The sequence below is a fragment of the Gossypium arboreum genome, chromosome 11, assembly GCF_025698485.1.
Source record: "Gossypium arboreum isolate Shixiya-1 chromosome 11, ASM2569848v2, whole genome shotgun sequence".
Classification (NCBI taxonomy): domain Eukaryota; kingdom Viridiplantae; phylum Streptophyta; class Magnoliopsida; order Malvales; family Malvaceae; genus Gossypium; species Gossypium arboreum.
This window is the reverse complement of record NC_069080.1, coordinates 136,497,995-136,517,696: the sequence shown is the minus strand read 5'-3', so window position 1 is coordinate 136,517,696 and position 19,702 is coordinate 136,497,995. Positions and strand designations below refer to the sequence as shown.

The following is a 19,702-nucleotide window of genomic DNA, read 5'->3' as shown; positions in this document are numbered from 1 at the left end:
TACAAAGTGCTATGGAGGTCTTTGTGCTAATAGTCGACTCTCTATTAAAAAATTAGACAAATTAATTCATGTACATTAGATCAATGAATAAATCGATTTTGTTAAAATTTTCATTCAATTCTATTGTTAAAAATTGATTCCCATATGCAAGAATAAGGTATATATACATAACACGTCACGTATAATTGTTTGGTTATTCCGACGGTTAATCGGTTAAAATTTATAAAATTTTTAAAATAAAATATTTAAAAAAATTATAAAGCCGATACAATTGTCAATTCAACTAGTTCAAAGTAATTCACTCTTAAACCGGATCAATTTCTTTATTCGAATCGATATATCGATCGATTTTCAATCCAAGTAATAAGTTCTGTCCAATTCCTACTAACATGATTTCAACTATCAAATTAGTATATATATATGGGGTAAAATTAGGAGATAATTTTTAAAAAAATAAAAAGCAAACAAATTAACTCATTAATTTCATTAATAATGAAAAACATAAACATTATATTCAACAACAGCATTCCCAGTCTTTAAATCAAATGCATGAGTCCTTACTTCAGCATATCCACGAGCAAACCTAAAAGCCCCACTACCACCGATCACCGGCATCTCTCTCACGGCTGAAAACACTGGATTCCGCCCCATAACACTAAGACAACTCCCATTATATTTCCCTTCCATAAAAGCAAAGTTATACGCCATTAACAAGCTAGCTTCCGTTTTCGACGTCAAAGCATAAATCCCTTGTGCTTTTCCCACCATCTTCGACCCAATATAGGGGGTCACCGTCAAAGGGTCGTCGATCACCACCACCGCTCCGAACGGTGAAGTCTCCGTCGTCGTCTTTGCTTTGGCTACGCGGACGGCGGTTGCGTTTTCACCGGTGACGATGTCGTGGAAGTAGAAATGGAGGTGGCTTAGTTTCTCTTTTTTTTTCAACCCCAATGATGACGGCGAGAGGTGGCGAGAGAAAGTGTTTGGTTCTACGGCGGCGAAGGATGAAATTAATGAGAAGAGTGTAAGGAGGAAGGCCGCGATGTAGGGGAGTTTTGGGTGGTTCTCCGCCATGGTTTGTGGTGGTGAAAAGCTAGTGAAGTTGAAATATAAATAGCTTTTTAAGTGTATATGAAATTTTAAGTAAATTATATATAATTATATTATTTTTCTACTGTTTACATTTTGAGTTGTTGATTAGTTAGTTGTGCCTAATAAATCACGACATAGAAATTTGGTAAGAATTTTTTTTTGTCATTTTCAATTGATTTAGGTTGTTTGTTTTTAGTTGAATTGGTTTAGTTAAAAGAATGAATTTTAGGTTATACTATACTCATACTCATTAAATTAGTTGTAAGTTTACGTTTTAGTCACTCAATTTCAAAATATTATAAAATAATTATCGTCTCGTTGAACTATTCGACTAGTTAACAGCACTGACCTATTAAGTCACCGGATTATTAAGATTTTTTTTAAAATAAAAAAAATTTGGCTAGTTAATTCCGAGTGACGATTCAAGGATTAGTATTGTGGATCAATACCCATCAATGAGTAGAAAAAAATATGTTCTCGATACAAGTTGATCTGATGGTTAATACTGGAGATTTGAGAAGAAAGCTATTTAGATTTTAATTTGCAGATTCATAACGTTCAAAGGTGTTCCATGAAAAAAATTGAATTGTAGAAGAGAAGGGAGGAAGAAGAGCTTTTGAGTGGTATAGATAGTGCGAATGGAGAAAGCCAAAAAATAACAATTTTAACAACCTAGTGACTTAAATGAAAATTTTTGAATAATTTAATAATTATTTTGTAATTTTTTGAAGTTAAATGACCAAAATATAAATTTATTAATAGTTTAATGACTTAAGATATAATTTAACTATTTAATTATTTTATTATACATAGGAGGTGAAAATTGGTCTCAATTTCAACGATTTAGGTCATGGGATAAATCTCACATGCATTAGGTAAGGTTTTTAGTGCGGGAGATAACATCTTAAACCGGTTTGATTAAATAAATTATTAAAAATGTATATTAAAAATTCAATTTAATAGGGTTTTTTTCAGTTCTATCGATTTGTATTGATTTTTAGTTCAATTGATTTAATTGTTTTCTCCAGATCGATACCTTAGTCAGTTTCCAATTCACCAGGTCATATTAGCTAGTCTAACCCGATTCAAAGAACCTTGGTATTAGGTTAAATAGAGCTGACTAAAAATGATCAAATTAAAATATAATTCAAATATTAAAAAAATGTTAATATGTTCATATATATAATTTTAATATATGAATAAATTATATTAAATATTGAACTAAAAATATGTAAATATTAAAAAAAAACTAAAAAATAATATGGACAGATTTAAAATATATTTGGGTTAGTCATCTACAAATATAGACGGGTTTAAACAAAATTTTAAGCTCATATTTCAAGTCAAACCGAGCTTGAACAAACATAAAGTATGTTAATATCATTCTTAAGCGACCTATGAACACCTCTAGATGTAACATTTCTCATATATTGATACAACATTCATATTTTAAAAATAAATAAATGCATTTATTTATTTTCACCTTAAATGAATATGATTATTTGTAGATGTAATATTACGTCGATAAATGATTTAATGTTTCGTAAAAATTGAACTAAATTAAAATTTCATATATATATACTTTGACAAAAATCAAAATTTATGTACCACATATTATATTAAACCAAAATTCATATATAATTTTAATATTTATATACTATATTTTAAATAATATTATTTTTATAAGTTTGATTTTTTTAGTAAAATTTAATTATTAATTAACTCTTCAAATATAAAGAATTTCATCATATAAAATTTTTAATATTCTTTATAAGATTTGTTGGACAGGTTTTGACTGATTGGTGAGGTCACGCTCACGATTTATACATATAAATAAAGGTAGCCCTTTGACTTTTTAATTAATTTTTTAATTTTTTAATTACAAAATTTGTTAATTGATTATAATTTTAATGGGCTCCATAATTCTTTTTTTTTAAATTTAAATATTTTTAAAATTAAATTACGTTATTTATAAAAAATAATATATGAATTTAAATTCAAACCGGAGTTGAAGGGTTAGAGATATGTCCGAACGATGTTTTAATGTTCTCGAATTAGAAAACAACTTGATTGAAACCCATTTGAGCCCACTTCTATCTCTTTATTTTTACTACATTTTTTTGTATTCACGATGTGAGTATGTAAATGAAAATATTTTAAAGTAAGGATATTTTAGTAATTTCCTTATTCGGCTTTCTTGATTGCCTCTACATCGAGTAAATTTGGTTAATTCCTTATGTTATGTGTTGTATCTGCGATAATATCATCTATTTCGATGGAGAAGGGGGGTATGCCCCCTTCTATTTCTACATCTAGGATTCTGATTTCTATCATTGATAATAATAAGAACTGAACCATTATGGCAAAGAAAAGTTTGATTCACAGGGAGAAGAAAAGGTAAAAATTAGAACAAAAATATCATTTGATTCGTCGATCCTCAAAAAAAGAAATAAGCAAAGTTTCGTCGTTGAGTGAAAAATGGAAAATTCATGGAAAGTTACAATCCTCACCATGAAATAGGGTACCCACACGTCTTCATCGACGTTGCTTTTCGACCTAAAGATCGAGAGCTAACTATCGAGACTTTGGACTATCCGGATACATACTTCGTGAAATGGTTCATGCATGTTTGTTGCTGGGGGCAACAAAGATCAAGTTGGTAAAGATTAAAATATCGCTTTCATTTTTCTATTTATTTATATGATCGATGATCATAGAGGGCCCCTTTACCATTTTGTATAAATAAACAATTTTATTCGTACATATATGGATATCGAATTAATTCATGATACAAATTATAAAATAACATATTTAAAATTTAAAATATATTTATATTTATATTTTGATTCAATCAGTTTTTCTAACTCATTCAACCAATCTATATCGATTTTTAATCCACTTAATTTAAAACCATTCTATAAACCTAAATCTGGGTCGATCCCGATTCAACAGGCCAGTCGGATTCAAACATTCTTGTTTTTAACATACTAAAATCCAACCATAAAAGATATCCTTTGCTCTGCATCAATAAGTTTAACATTCATCAAGAGTCTTCAAATTCTTCAACAGTGGTGATAATATGCTCAAACTACTTATACTCAAATTTATAGCTCTTGATGGATTCTCAAAGTAGGAGCACCTAACCCAGCATTTACTTTTGGGGAGATTCAAAGTAGGAGCACTTAACCCATTAAGAAAGATACCACTGAATATATTAATAAATATACTCGAGTTAAGCTCTTTGTAACAAAATAATGGAAAGTCGGGAAGAAATTGAATCATTTATCTCATTCATAATGGAAAACATAAACATTATATTCAGTAACACCATTCCCTGTCTTTAGGTCAAATGTATGAGTCTTTGCTTCAGCATATCCACGAGCAAACCTGAAAACGCAACTCCCATCGATCACCGGCATCTCTCTCACGGCAGAAAACACCGGGTTCCGCCCCAAAACGCTAAGGTTGTTACCATTATATTTCCCTTCTATGAAGGCAAAGTTATACGCCATTAACAAGCTAGCTTCCGTCAGCGATGTCAAAGCATAAATCCCTTGCGCTTTTCCGTCCAGCTTCGACCCGATATCGGGGCTCACCGTCAAAAGGTCGTCGATCACCACCACTGCTCTGAAAGGCGAAGAATTGGTCGTCGTTGGTGCTTAGGCTACGCGTACAGCGGTCACGTTTTTGCCGGTGACGACGCCGTGGAAGTAGAAATGGAGGTGGCTTAGTTTCTCTGGCTTTTTCAGCCCCAACGATGACGGCGAGAGGTTTCGAGAGAATGGGTTTGATTCTACAGCGGCGAGGGTTGAAATTAATGAGAGAACTATGAGGAGGAAGGAGGTGGCGGAGGGGTGTTTTGAGTGGTTCTCCGCCATGGTTGAGGCGGTGAAAAGCTTTCCAAGTTAATAAAGCAACTCACTGTTTATACTTAAGTCTAATTCTAGTTTTATTCCCTCTATTATGTTAAATATTGATATTTAATCTTGCTGCTTTAGTTTAGGAGTGTAAATGAGACATTAGTACTCCAAGCTACTCGAGTTCGACTCCAAAAAAATAAGAACTCAATTCAAAAAATTATTGAGCCAAATTCGATTTTAGTAACACTTTACTCTAATGGCTCGCAAACCTTATCAAGATTTTCATATTTTTATATTATTAAATTATGTTACTTCTTAATATATATTATTAACTTTAAGCTTAATTAATGAGCCAATCGAGCCTAAGTACAAAAATTAGTAAACGAGTAATTTGATTATATCTCAAGCCAAATTTGAGCTCAAAAACAGATGTTTGATCAAGCTTGAGCCAAATATCAAATTTCGAATTTTGAGTTAAGCTTGAACTTGATAGTATTTGAGCTTGACTCGGCTCGATTACTTCCTTATTTTAATTTAAAATAAATTGGTCTCTATTTTTATGATGTTAATAATACCTTAAAATCGATAACATTCTAAACATTTGTCATTAAATTGATGACACGAATTTTTATTATAAAATTTATCCAAACTATTTTGTTGTAATAAAGTTATCAAACAAAATTAGACATCATCATTTTAACAACAGTGTTATTAATTTAGATTTACTAATAATAAAATAGAAGATTAAATTATATCAAATTAAAATAGAAAGATTAAAATTTAAATTTTAGTATAATAAAGGGACTAAACCAAAATTAGACCATTTATATTTTGACTTGAAAATGTTGATTGTGCCTAATTAACCAACCGCTTTAGAATAATACATAGGGACTTGGTCAGAAATTTTTCTATATCAAGTGGATTGATTATAAAAATGAACTAATGATATATGTATATATATATATTATTATTACATACAAGGAGAAAATTAGGTCTTGATTTCAGTAAATTAGGTTAATTACCTCTAAGATTACACGTGGCATTGTAATTCGGTTTTTATTTGAAGTTTTTTATTTAAAATTTTCCTTTGACTTTATTTTATTTTTTAATTACAAAATTTGTTTATTGGTTTAGGATCAAATGAATTTTAGGTTCGGATGAATCTTATAGTTAAATTTTTAAAAAATAAATTTTGCGGGTGTAACCCAAGCTTTATTTGGTATGAGGTAAATTCAATGGTAGAGTTTTAAGCTCAAGTTCGGGTTTAGAGACAATAGAGTTATTCAAGTTCGAATTAGATTAATGTCATTTATTAAGTTTTATATTTAAATTTGTTCATAATTATATTTTTTATATAATAAAGGTAAAAGTATAATTTTATAATGTAAAAATATATTAAAATTAAAAATTGAATTAAGCTCGTGAATTTTTCAACTCTGAGTATTTTGTACTTGAATTGGTTTTAAACAATAGTTTGAGCTCGACTCGAAACTCAAATTGCTTATAAGTACTAATGTCTCAAGTTCGAAATCTGCAAAATATAAATTAGTCGAAACCAACTGATCAGACCGATTGAACAAAAAATAAGCCGAGTAACAATCTAAAATAAGTTGAACCAATTGAACCATCAGATCGAATCGATGAACAACTTTTTTTTATTAATATTTCTCTAATTTATTTAATAATCTATTCAATTACCGATTCAACAAATCAACAAATAAAGATTTAAAGGCAAAGAAAAATGGACTGATTCATAGGAAAAAGGAAGATAACATTTCAATCCATATTATGTTTGAGAATAATATATTTGAAAGCTGAAAATTCTTTATATATAAAATAAAATAAAATAAAAAGCAATATAAATGGAATGCAATTTAAAAGAACTATTTATGAAGCAGGTCCATGACATTGTGAAATCATTTTTCTAGTTCCCTAGTTCAATCGTCTCCTCCTATGCGCCCGAGAGTCACCGCTGTCGACATCCGAGACCCTCAATACATCGTTTCTTCTTCTAGAAGACGAAGCCGAAAGTGAAACCACAGAATCTATCTCGACGGCGGTGTCCATTTGACTCTCCGAGTTTATTACAGCAGCAATGCTTGAGAACGAGTCCCGATCATCGACAACTGCTGGTGGCGCTTGCTCCTGATTTCTTCCCACCGGGTTGCCTCGGAATATTGCCTCGACCATCCTTTCTGCTGAATTGAGTGCCGATGATAGAGAAGTCAGTCTTGCTCTTCGTAAGTGTGATTGTCGTTGAAGGTACAAAGAGTGAATCCGGGTGGACACCACGTCGGTACTTGTTGTACTACTCGGTGTCAAGTCAACATCATCGAGCGGCACGACTGCGTTTTGCTCTCCACGTAATCCACGAGATGTCAAAATCCTATTAAGCACGGAATTAGTACGTTCTGCGGTTTCCCGAGAACCACTGGCTTCACGTGGTGGAGTCAAGTCACGTACCAAATCAAATCTGCTTCCAATACGACGAATCATCTCTTCAACAGGAAGATTTAAAGGAGTCCGTTGAATGGTTTGCCTCCAACTATCCACTCGGCCTGCAGTCGGACGAGGAGGGATTTTAAAACCCGAATCCTCTTCTGGCTCATAGATAACCTTCCCACGACCATATATCGGTGTCAACGTTTTAACCGTCACTTCTCCTTTACAAACTGGGCATTCATTTGCATCCGAATGCATATGCAACCATCGGTAAAGACACGACCAACAAAACAAGTGACCGCAACAAGTTACAACAGGTTCCCGAGCCAAATCTAAGCATATGTTACAATCGAAAAAACTCCCATCATTGCTAACACCCTTCTCAATAACATCCTTTTTATCTTCTAAAACCTCATCTTCCAAAAACCCATTGGTGGTTTCACACACTTTCGGCACATCACTCGTTCTTTCCTCAGCCGTAACGCTACCCTCACCTGCTTGTAATGTATTCGGACCGTCAGAATTCCCCGTAAATTGATCAAATTCAACCGATAAGCTCTGAGTTGCAGCAGGAAGTTGAACCTGATGCCATCTCCATCTCCTACGCCTAACAGCATCCCGGATCCTATCAAACGGGTTCTCGACTAAATCATTCAAATTCACACCTTCATTCAACAACGACCCGGACCCGGTCTCAGGCGCCGGACCCAGATTCAAGTCAAGGTTCATTGTATCAGATGTTTCCTCATCCATCAGAAATGGCTCCAAGAAACCCTTAATTTTTTTTTTTAAAATCACAAATGAACCCTCTTTATTATCTTCACAAATTTAAGGTACCCGTAGATAAAAACCTTAAATTTACCCTAAAATTAAAGAAACCCATATCATAAAAAATTCATAAAACTAAACAAAATTCATCAAAACCCTAATTTTTAGCCTAACAATCAAATAAAACCCAAACCCAGAATCCCTTTTCTTGATTACAATTTCATCAAACCCCAAAATTAAAACCCTAATTTCATCGCAAATATAATGAACCCCAGATCTAAAACCCAAATTAGCAACCTCCCAAACCCTAGCTTTCGGTCATCAAGTTGAAGACTTTAAATCAAACAACAAACAAATATGGGAAATTCATAACAAAAAAAAAAACTTATTGAAGAAAAAAGGAAGACCTGGCCTTTAACAGCCGACGAACTTGACCAGCAAACTCGGAGCTTTTTTTAAGTACTCAGAGTAACTGAGTTGGATGGTTTCTGAGTGCGACTTGACTCGCCATGGATTGCTAGCTTCTTGGGGTCAGCGATCTTTCATCTTGTTTTGGAGAGAAAATGGGGGAAAATAAAAATAAAAATTAGAAAGAAAATAAATTTGGGGGAAATTTTTTTTTAGAGAATTCAAGCAAAGCCTAAGGAGAAGAGAGAGAAAGGAGGAGGGAGAATTCTCTGTATTTGTGCTCATTTTATTAATCTATGATTGGGTCTTGATCAACGGTTGTTATTATTAGAGTGTGGATTTGATGATGGCGTGGCGAATTTCTAGGTGGGGTCATGTGGAGACTATAAAGAAGCTGTCAAATATCTTGATTAAATTTTAAATAATATATTTTTCTCAATTTTTTTTACAATTTAAATAAATAAACATTTATGCATAAATTCTTAAAATTTTAAAAGTTAAGGATAAGATTTTTAATGACTTTTTTTATACTTAAATTTGACTTTTATGGGAATGGGATGTGCGTTGGGATTTAAATTTTATATTAATATAAAATACTGATAAAGTATTTTGATAAAATATAAAATATTATTTAAACCTATATAGATTAATACGAATTTATACAAAAAAATTTGAAAATTTTAATTCCTCATAAATATTTTAAATATTTTAGATTTAAATTAAATTTTATTTCAATGTTATTTTGAATTTATCAATAGAATTTTTGCACACAAAGAAATTCATTAACTTATATATTATTACAATATACATTATGCTTTTAAATAAACTAAAACTTTTTTTAAAGTTTCGATATAAATATAATATATAGTTGATGAATATAAAGTATAAAAAATTACGAATCGAATCAAACCAAAAATAATTGAACAAATCATATGCATGACATATGCTCGTAATGAAACAAAAATCTGAATACCTAATGACTCTAGACCTCGATCTTAAATAATAAGCTAAGGTCTTATTAACATCGACATTTTTTTATACAATAATAAGTAGAAATGGGGTTAATTTATGGGTATATGTTGTTTTTTTTATAAAATTTAAAAAATTAGGTGGTTTTTTTTATATTTATTAGTATAGGACCTTTTTTAAAAGAGAGTAAAAATGTGTATTGCAGGGCATTTTCAATCTCGTCAATAAGGCGCGTTTTTATTGAAAATAACCAAAACTTAAGAACAAAAATATTAATATTTAACCATCTAACCAAAAGAGTTGAATTGTTTATTTTCAGTGGCACCACAATGAAAACGCGTCCTATAAGACACGTTTTCACTTTCTCCTTTCAACAATGGCCTATATTGATAAATATAAAAAAAGAGAGCCTAATTTCTTAAATTATATATATATATATATAAGATATACCCATAAATAACCTAGAAATGGGAGTAAATTCATTTCAATATTTTGTAACATGAAAAAAGAAACTAATAATTATTAGCCAATCAAAGAAATAAGATTTATTTTGGTACAAATCAAATTAAAAAGTAATAAGATTTATTTTCAATGATTGAAAAATTATAATGATATTTAAAATATACCAAAAATTGTCTTATATAAAATATAAATATTGTAATAAATAACAATAATTGGTGGATAATAAATAAATGGGATTATATAATTTTTGGTCTCTAGATTTGATAATTATGTTTACTTTTGTACCTATATTTTTTCGATCCACTTTAGACTTCTATTTTGGCAACCAAATCCATTTTGATCAATAAATTTGAATTTTGTTAAGATTTGATGATGTGATATGTGTTACTGGAATAAGACTGGATCGGACGGATTAAGAACTAATCGATATAATGATCCAAAAAAATGGGTTAAATCGATTTGATTCTAAAATTAATTGAAATTGGTAAAAAAAAAATAATAGGGAGCAAACCGACATTTGACCAAGTTAGACCAGTTTAATAAATTTTTCATTTTTTATAGTTTTTTATGAAGTTTTAATTAATTAATTGTTGTTGGTCTAGCAATCGAATTGACCATACTGACACCTGTTTAATTATTACTGAATGTAACACTTAGAGATTGTACCACAATATCACTTGGAAATTTATATATATTTTTTAAATTTTAAAATGTCTTAGAGTATCCATATCACTAAATTTTTATATTTTTCAATTTCAAGGACCAAAATTGACCTAGTTGTCAAGTTTAAATACCGACAAAATAAAATATAAATACCAAAATGAACTTAATTCCTAAGTTGATGGGCTAAATTTACATTATCCCTTAATAAATAAGTATCCAAACAAGAAAACAATGGCGCCATCAAATAGATGATTAAAAAACCGGGAAGAAGAAAACCGTCGTCTACAAGAGGAAAAAAAATGTCTTTGAGGCAATTCATCAAACACCTTCCCTGCATTTCAATTCGAAAAGCTTCCCCTTTCGTTTCCTATTCCCGTCGCTTTTCTTCTTCTTCCCTTCCGGTTCTCTCAGTTCACGACTCGGCATCCGAATCAGATCCATATAGTCTTTTGAAGCAGGACCCGATTGATGTCTGTCTTTCAATATGGGTCAAATCATTTTCTTCACCACCAAACACCACTTTCCCGAACTTAACCGGCTTCCTTTCGAAATTCGACCTTTGGGTTTTAGCCTACCAACGGTCTTGTGCTCATTTCACCGGCGCGTTCCCCCCACGCAACGCCATTCATTCCCAGACCCTTCATTCCCTTCTTTCCCTCCGTAACGCCGTCGTTCACGGTGGCCGGTTCAAGTGGAACAACAAAACCAATCAGCTGGTCCGTAGCCCGAACGACAAGCCGTCGACGACTGTGATATCAAAGAGGAAGCTTCAAGCCTTGCTTGAATCCCCTGATCCTTGTTTCCAAGACCGGGTTGTCCAAGAGGTTCTTTTGATGGTCTTGGAACCGGTTTTTGAAGCCCGGTTTTCAGGTAAGTCTCATGCTTTTAGGCCTGGTAGGAATGCTCATACAGTTATCCGTACTATTCGAAGTAATTTTGCTGGGTACCTTTGGTTCTTAAAAGGTGATTTAACTGAGTTATTTGATAATGTGGATGTTGATTTAATGATGGGTTATGTTCAAAAAGTCGTAAAAGATAAGAAAATATTGAATTTGCTTAAATCTGGGCTTAATGTGCGCGTTAAGAGGAGATTAAAGCGTGATAATGATGGTGATGGTGGTGGAGATTTGAAGAGCAAGAGAAGGAAAAAGAGAAAGGCTACAAAGAAGAGGATTTTGAGTAAAAACGAGCCGAAACCGGACCCATTTTGGTTAAGAACTTTCTTTGATTTTGCTCCTGAGGAAGCTGCTAAGGTACCTTCTTACGGTTATTGTGGAATTTTAAGTCCTTTACTCGCTAATGTTTGTCTTAATGAATTGGATCAAGCAATGGAAGAGAGGATAGTTACGTTTTTTAGACCGTCTAAGCACGATTCGATATGGAAAGATACGATCGATGATGGATGTCATAACCCTTCTTGGCCTGAATTTGTTCCTTCTAGTGGTAGAGAGAAAACTAGGAAAATGGATTATTTAAGATATGGAGGTCATTTCTTGATTGGCATTCGAGGACCAAGAGAGGAAGCAGTGCAAATTAGGAAGGAAATAATCGAGTTTTGCGAGAGCAAATTCGGGTTAAGGTTGGATAATTCTAAACTGGATATTGAGCACATTAGTAGAGGGATTCAATTCTTGGATCATATAATCTGTAGAAGAGTGATACACCCGACTCTTCGTTATACGTCTAGTGGAGGGAATATTGTGAGTCAAAAAGGTGTAGGGACTTTGCTTTCGGTTACCGCTAGCTTACAGCAATGCATTCGACAGTTTCGGCGGCTTCAGTTTGTTAAGGGTGATAAGGATCCCGAACCTCTGCCTTGTAACCCAATGCTTTACTCAAGTCAAGCTCATACAAATTCCCAGATGAATAAGTTTCTTGAAACTATGGCTGATTGGTACAGATATGCTGATAATCGAAAGAAAGTTGTTGGTTTTTGTGCTTATGTGATTCGTAGCTCATTAGCTAAACTGTACGCTGCAAGGTATAGGTTAAAATCACGTGCCAAGGTGTATAAGATAGCGTCACGTGATCTTAGTCGTCCATTGAGGGAGAGTAGCAACAATTCTGCACCTGAATACTCCGACCTTTTGAGGATGGGACTTGTTGATGCAATTGAAGGTGTTCAGTTCTCACACATGTCGTTGATTCCATCTTGTGATTACACCCCATTTCCTAGGAATTGGATACCGGACCACGAGCAGCTTTTGCATGAGTATATTAAACTACAAGATCCCAAATTCTTCTGCAACTTGCATAAAGCTATAAAACGCGAAGGCCTAAGTTTGCCTCAAGATGAGATATCCGATATTGTGTGGGATTATAAGACTCTGGGAATTTGGAGATATCGATCTAATAGTGGCAAAGAAACGAAAGAGGGTTCCGAATGAAATGTAGGATGAATGTAATAGTTATGGAAGTGGGAAAGTTCATCATTGGACAAAGAAGATCAAGAGGAATCCGCAGAGTATGTTGCACCCTGATTTCATTAGAGATGAACGTTTCCAGAATTGTGGGAAGTTAGCCTTTGCTGCTAAGTCCATTGATAGAAAAAATATCGGATTCTCTTCGCATGCGAGAAAAATCCGTCTATGCTATGAGGATAAGATGTTTAAATCATTTCTCAATTTACCAACTTGGCTCTAAATCTTTTAACATGTTTCTTCGATGATTCATTCTTATTCATGTATTCATTTTTTCGCATTTCCCTAACTGTTTATTCATTAAAGAAAAAAAAATCCTCCAATTTGACGTTACTGGAAATGCTGTAGTCACCATCGATGAAGGCGGCCTTTTTAAGGTAATCGTGCTTTTGTTTAAATTAAGTGATTAAGATCGTATGCCTTTCATTGTTTAAAGTTTCACGCCTTCCTCATAATTGGGAAATTTGCTCTGTTTCTGTTTGCAGGTGGGTTTGTTTATTTGTTGAACATCAGTATCAGGATATAAGTACGTGTCTGACACGAGTATGTATAAGTCTTTTTATTTTTAATGTTTTTAGAGGGTCATAATCCGATACTTATACCCAAATATATGTAAAATATAGATGTAGTACACATGAATTTCAAGAAAAATGAAGAGTCGGAATGGTATTCAAACAAATGAAGGTTGAATATAGAATATTAGACTGCTTGAAGAGCATAATGCTGCTTTGATGGTTTAGATGAATTTTGCTTGTATAGAAATTAAACAACGGATATGCGAGGCAGTAAAATACTATAAGTGTAGCCAAGGGTTGGTTTACGTATGTACTCGTAAGCTACTTAAGTTCAGCAAACTCGAACTCGAATTTAATTATATTGTCAAGAACTCTAATCTTAATTTAATAGTTTGCGAGCCTAATTAAACTTTTTATTGTTAACTATTAATAATTTCAAACTTTTTTATTGTCATAATCTCAAATGGTAGAATCAAATTCAAACTTGAGAATTTTGAGTCACGTAAGAAACTTTATGCTTAAATTGAGTGATTTATTAACTTAATGTTGAAAAATATCAGAGGAAGCAAAATAGGACATTTAAGAATCTTAATGCTTACATTGGGTTGTTCTTGAGGGAGTAATTTATTTTTCATTAATAATAAAATAATCTAAATCCATTAAGTTTAAACTTAAGCACTTGATTTAAGATTTAGCTTAGTGCTACTTCTTAAAAATATTTTTGGGCCAAAAAAAACAATTGAGCAAAAGTAGGAAAATTTTAGCTCTACTTTTAGCTAAAAAAATTACTTTTTTTTTCTTCCTAAAACACGTTTAAAAACTTAAAAATATATTATTTAGCAATGTTTTTATCTTAAAAATATTTTTATTCCAAAAATACTTCTTAAAAGTAATGTTAAATTAGCGCTAAATGGTTTGTGAATCTAGCCAAATATAATAATCTTAATCGATAGATAAAAATCAAACAACTCAAGTAAAAATTCAAGAATTTTAATGCGTAAGATAAAATTGGGTATGCAATCAAACATGACGAAACAAATGAGTGATCAAACCAAACAAATTGAGATATTCCAATATTTATCTCAATCTAAACGCTAAAATTAAACTCAAATTTTTTATAACTCGGCACCAATAATAAATTTGATTAAAAAAAAAAAAACTACTTGATAGTTGAAAGCTCGAACCAATTTTGCAGGGATCAACAAAGTCGATGAGAACCATACAAAGTCCAAATTCGAAAGCATCTGAAATTGATGTAACCCCAAACGCCAAAACCCCAAATCCTTAACAATAATGTAACAATTTTAACACATTCCTAAAGGCATCACCGTCGGCAACCGCAACGCTATCGGCAAAGTTAGATCTTATTTCTAAACCAAAATACACCTTTGCTGCTCTGCTCACCTTCGTCTGGTTCAACGTAAATACACTCCTTTGCCTCTCTAAATATCGCTTTATAAACTGGTGTACCATCAAATGAATAATACTCTCCCAATATTGGTTTTATTGCCTTAGTTGCTTCCATTGCGTGGTAATGCGGCATCGTCGAAAACAAATGATGAGCGACATGAGTATCAGTTATGTTATGGAAAACCTTGTTTAATATCCCATAATCTCGGTCGACCGTCGCGAGGGCTCCACGTAACCAGTCCCATTCGGATGAGTCGTAGTGTGGTAATGCGGGGTGAGTGTGTTGCAAGTATGTGATCATGACGAGGAATGCATTAACGATGAGCAATGGGACACCGTAAACGCAAATGACCCAAGCTAGACCTTTGGCTAACACGAGACGGTACAGCCCATAGGTGACAGCAAGGACACCGACGTCGGATATGTAGATTTGAAGTCGTTCACGGTCGTTGTAGATAGGACCGTATGGGTTGTAGTGACAAGCGAATCCTTCGTAAGGTCTACCTGCTACATTGAATGCTAAGTAAAGAGGCCATCCGAGAGTGAGCTGAATGGTGACTGTGACGAAACGACCTGGTGGATTGTTGAGGTATTTAGCCCACCATCTAATGCTGCTCCGTTTCTTCGGAACAAATACTTCGTCGCGTTCAAGGGAACCAGTGTTGGAATGGTGACGTCGGTGACTATATTTCCACGAAAAGTACGGGACAAGAAGGGATGAATGGAGGATGAGACCGACAGTGTCATCGATCCATTGGTAATCGCTAAAAGCATGGTGACCGCATTCATGGGCGATAACCCAAACGCCAGTGAGGACTGAACCTTGAAGAGTCCAATAAATTGGCCAGGCGACGAAAGATAGTGGCTGAGGGAGGTTGTGGAAGTAAGTGGTGGCTACGTAGTAAAAGATAGAGACTAAAATGAAGTCGTAAACGAGATAGGAAAATGAACGGATAAGTGAGCGTTGGAAACAGTGTGGTGGGATGGCTTTTTTTATTTCACTGAGAGTAAATGGTGGTTTAGATATAGGGACTCTTTTCATTGAGCCCGATTCTTGTTTCCTTTGACTTGGAGGAACCGACATTCTGCCACCTGCACCCATTGTTCCACACCCTGCACAGGATAAAAAATGGCAAATTGGTTAAAGAGGTACTCGGGTCCGATACTCATTATCATACACGAATGTAGAGATATGATTTTTTATAAATAATACGAGAAATATGAAATATTTTAATTATATTCGTGTCAGATATATAATAATATTTAATACTCACGTCCAAATGGAAGTAACATATAAATACAATAAGATGAACACAAATGACCCATCTTCCTATTTGAAATGAGATAAACTCAATGCTATATGGTGACAGCTAATTTACATCTAAGGGGTCAACAGCAGTCATTTTTGAAAAAAACAAACTATTTGGGTAAAATATTGGTAAAAATTGCAAATTGACATCTGAAAGTTTATATAATTCAATCTCAACTAACTAATATGAAAGCAATAAGGATACACTTGAAGATTAGTCAACTTGCAATACAAGGACTGCAACTTAAAACTCGATGAACGTAAATTAGAGATCCCTTTATTATAGAGAAATGATACAAATTAATCTCACTATTATTAAATAGATCAATTTAATCTAAATACTATAATTAAATTAGAATATAGTTAACAATTCCTCTTTAATAAAATAAATTTAAGACATTTTTATACGGTAAACACTAACTTTATTTCAATTTAGACTTATTTAATTCTTTATAAGGACGTCTCATATACTTTTAACCCTTAAAAGTCAATCATAAATAGGTAGAAGGGCAACCACATCAAATTTAATGAAAAAAAAGAAAAGAAAAGATTGAAACATGCCGGCAGACAAGATGAGTGGTAAACTTTTAAACATGGAATATAACTATAGTGGAAAATAAATGGCCACTACCGAAAGATGCAATGAAGATATTTATAAGGGACAACTACAAAAAAGCAAGCACCCGAGGTCATGTATGTCACCACGAAAAGTATGGTATATGTAACCAATGAATTGAAAAGATAACCTCTACCATTCAATCAACATAATTTAACTTTATTGCTTTTTATGTTTTTTCTCCCATTCATACGCAACGCTAAACATTTATATATGCGTTCATATGAAGTGTATGACTTAAAACTCCATTAAAAAGTGACACAAAGCTAAAAAGATAAGATATTCGCCCACACCAACATTCAAATCTAACCATACAAGAAAAAGAATATCTATGTTTGATTATATTAATCAAAACTTCAAATTTTATCAAATTATAAAAAGAAATGATTCATTAGTTATATACTCTGTTTTCACCTTAAAAGAGGATTTTAATCAAAGAGTTTGTTAAGAAATGTATTAAAGACCTTTGATGCTATTTATGGTAATACCAACCATCTATAGTAACATCACTAATCATAAGATTGGGTGCATTTAAATTAAAAAATTTAATTACATAATATTATAAATATCTACAAATAGAAAAACAGACGTTAATTCTACACTAGAAAAGAATAAACTAATTATTAAAAATTATAACTAAGAGAATATAAGATATTAAGAAACAGGAGTGTACTTGTGTTACACAGATTCCACTTGTTGTGCACGTTCATGGCCAATTTGAATATTTTAATGATTACTACCAAATAAAAGTTAAAGAAAAGCATCCCTACCCAATCTCATATTTAAAAGTACAATCTTTCTATTTAAATTTCAATACAATTTATAAAATAATACACTCCAACACTTGTACTGACAATAATACTTCAATCGATAAAATAATAATCATATTTAGTAAATCATTTTATTATAAAATTGAATCAAAATTAATATATTTACTATTAAATAAATTAATTTAATCTTTTAAATATTAAAAACACTTTATTAGTCATCAAAATTAATATTAAAATACAAAATCAAATCAAACCTTTAATTTTTATTTTTGAATGATTCAACTAATAAATAAAACTGTCCAAACAAATCAGTACAAACAGGCTGGAAATAAAAAATATATATATAACGTGATAACTGACTAAATATGAGAATCAAAGATGATTACGACACCAAATGAAGGAAAAAAAGAACCTTTTGAAATCAAGTGGTCATCACGTGGTAGTAGACAATCAATCGAACCTTTCCATTTATTTAAACTGTCACAAACCGCTTTCATTTCCATACCTATAATTTGAGTAACTATTATTATTTTCCCCTTAAATTAAGCTTTAATTTTACTAATTTAAGGATTTTACAAATCAAAGCAATTATTTTGTTGCTTAATTTTTACTTTTTACGATACCGATTTTCAGTGAAAATTTTAATATTAAAATATAAAAGAAAGTAAACAAATGATAATTTCCATCAAGGCTGCTAAAAAGCACAAACCTAGAACAAAAAGACCGGCTTCTTAAAAACTTGTAGACTTAAAGCTGTCAACAAGTTGAAACTGTTCCTAATAGTATTGATTCTTTATTTTAAGTAAAGAATAAAATAATAAGAATAAGCCGACATGATTCTTTACTCATTATTGTAATAAAAATATCTTAAAATCTCTAATCAAATAAAAAAGAAATAGAGGGAAGGAAACGAAAAACAAAAGATCTACGGTTAAAGTACCAGCAATTGATAGCTACAGATAAAAAAAAGCAGATTAAGATCCGGCAAATGAGATGTTCATCGTTCATCACTTCAGATCCAAACTAAAAGAGATAATATAATCGTCGGAAAACAAAATCAGAGAAAACACAACTAGATTGTAACAAAAGAAATCCAAATCTGAGCTTCGAAACGCAAGAGATCTTAAAAAAGAAAATTTTAAATCATTCTGTTTCAACTTAATCTAACAATAAAAAACAAAATGAAAAGTAAGCAACAAAAAACGAAATCAAAAGAAAAAAATTAAAAAAAAAGTAACAGAAAATGCAGATTGAAAATCAAAGGCATATTTTGATTTTCTTTACAAAAAATTTAAAATAGATTCAATCTATTTCAAACTAAATCTAACAATGAAAAGTACGAAAAAAAACAACTAAATCAACCAGGAAAAAAAACCGAAAAAATGAAGAAAAAAATACCTGAAAATGCAGATTGAAAATCAAATCTATATTTCGATTTTCACTTTGGTCCCTCTTTTCTCTATATTTTAAAGAGAAAGGGTTTTGAAATCCGGCCTCTTAATTTTCTTATTTTATGGTGGCCGTGCTTTCTGTGTTCAAGGGGGGCGCCTGTATTTAAGCTTTTTTGTTTTAAGCTTTCCCTCCTTGGAATAGGGACCTATTTTCGTCATTTTACTCCACCAATTGTTTCTCATTTTCTCTCTCATCCACGTGCCGTGATCTGGTTGGTTTTATCTAGTAAGGATTCGTTGAGAGCCGTATACGGTGGAGATTACGTAGATAAGCCTTTGGTCTAAAAAATATCTAAATCAATACCTTTTGTTTTTATTTTTTTAATGGTTAATTATGATTCTGCCATTTTGACTGAAATACCCCTCATGTCTTTGTGGAAACGAGCCGCTTTAATCGCCAAGCGTTTAGGTTTTTTTTTAATGTAAATAATAAATAAATAAATTTGAGTTTTGTGTTTTTATTATAAAATATAATAATATCATTTTTGGATGCTGGCTTTTCTTTTTTGGACAATTTTAAAAATAACAATAACAAATTCAATTGAAA

The 19,702-nt window shown here is 32.1% G+C and overlaps 3 protein-coding genes and 1 pseudogene across 4 annotated transcripts; 1 reads left to right on the top strand and 3 right to left on the bottom strand.

Moving 5' to 3' along the window:
• Positions 1-442: 442 nt before the first annotated feature.
• LOC108472919 (uncharacterized) lies at positions 443-5,036 on the bottom strand (annotated as a pseudogene).
• Positions 5,037-6,756: 1,720 nt separating this feature from the next.
• LOC108474190 (uncharacterized) lies at positions 6,757-8,854 on the bottom strand. Of its 2 annotated transcripts, none has more exons than XM_017776117.2 (2): positions 8,570-8,854; positions 6,757-8,257 (listed from the first exon to the last, which is right to left on the bottom strand). In XM_017776117.2, exon 2 carries the CDS (start codon positions 8,145-8,147, stop codon positions 6,885-6,887), a length of 1,263 nt encoding a protein of 420 aa, XP_017631606.1. In that variant the 5' UTR covers positions 8,148-8,257; positions 8,570-8,854; the 3' UTR covers positions 6,757-6,884. The 2 variants fall into 2 exon arrangements, with proteins under 2 accessions (XP_017631606.1, XP_017631607.1); XM_017776118.2 differs by having other exon boundaries at positions 6,757-8,168.
• A 1,993-nt stretch (positions 8,855-10,847) lies between these two features.
• Positions 10,848-13,805, top strand: LOC108471096 (nuclear intron maturase 1, mitochondrial). Its single transcript, XM_017772680.2, has 2 exons — positions 10,848-13,461; positions 13,570-13,805. Exon 1 carries the CDS (start codon positions 10,913-10,915, stop codon positions 13,049-13,051), a length of 2,139 nt encoding a protein of 712 aa, XP_017628169.1. The 5' UTR covers positions 10,848-10,912; the 3' UTR covers positions 13,052-13,461; positions 13,570-13,805.
• A 1,140-nt stretch (positions 13,806-14,945) lies between these two features.
• Positions 14,946-19,293, bottom strand: LOC108473778 (delta(12)-fatty-acid desaturase FAD2-like). Its single transcript, XM_017775529.2, has 2 exons — positions 19,103-19,293; positions 14,946-16,122 (listed from the first exon to the last, which is right to left on the bottom strand). Exon 2 carries the CDS (start codon positions 16,109-16,111, stop codon positions 14,957-14,959), a length of 1,155 nt encoding a protein of 384 aa, XP_017631018.1. The 5' UTR covers positions 16,112-16,122; positions 19,103-19,293; the 3' UTR covers positions 14,946-14,956.
• Positions 19,294-19,702: the final 409 nt, after the last annotated feature.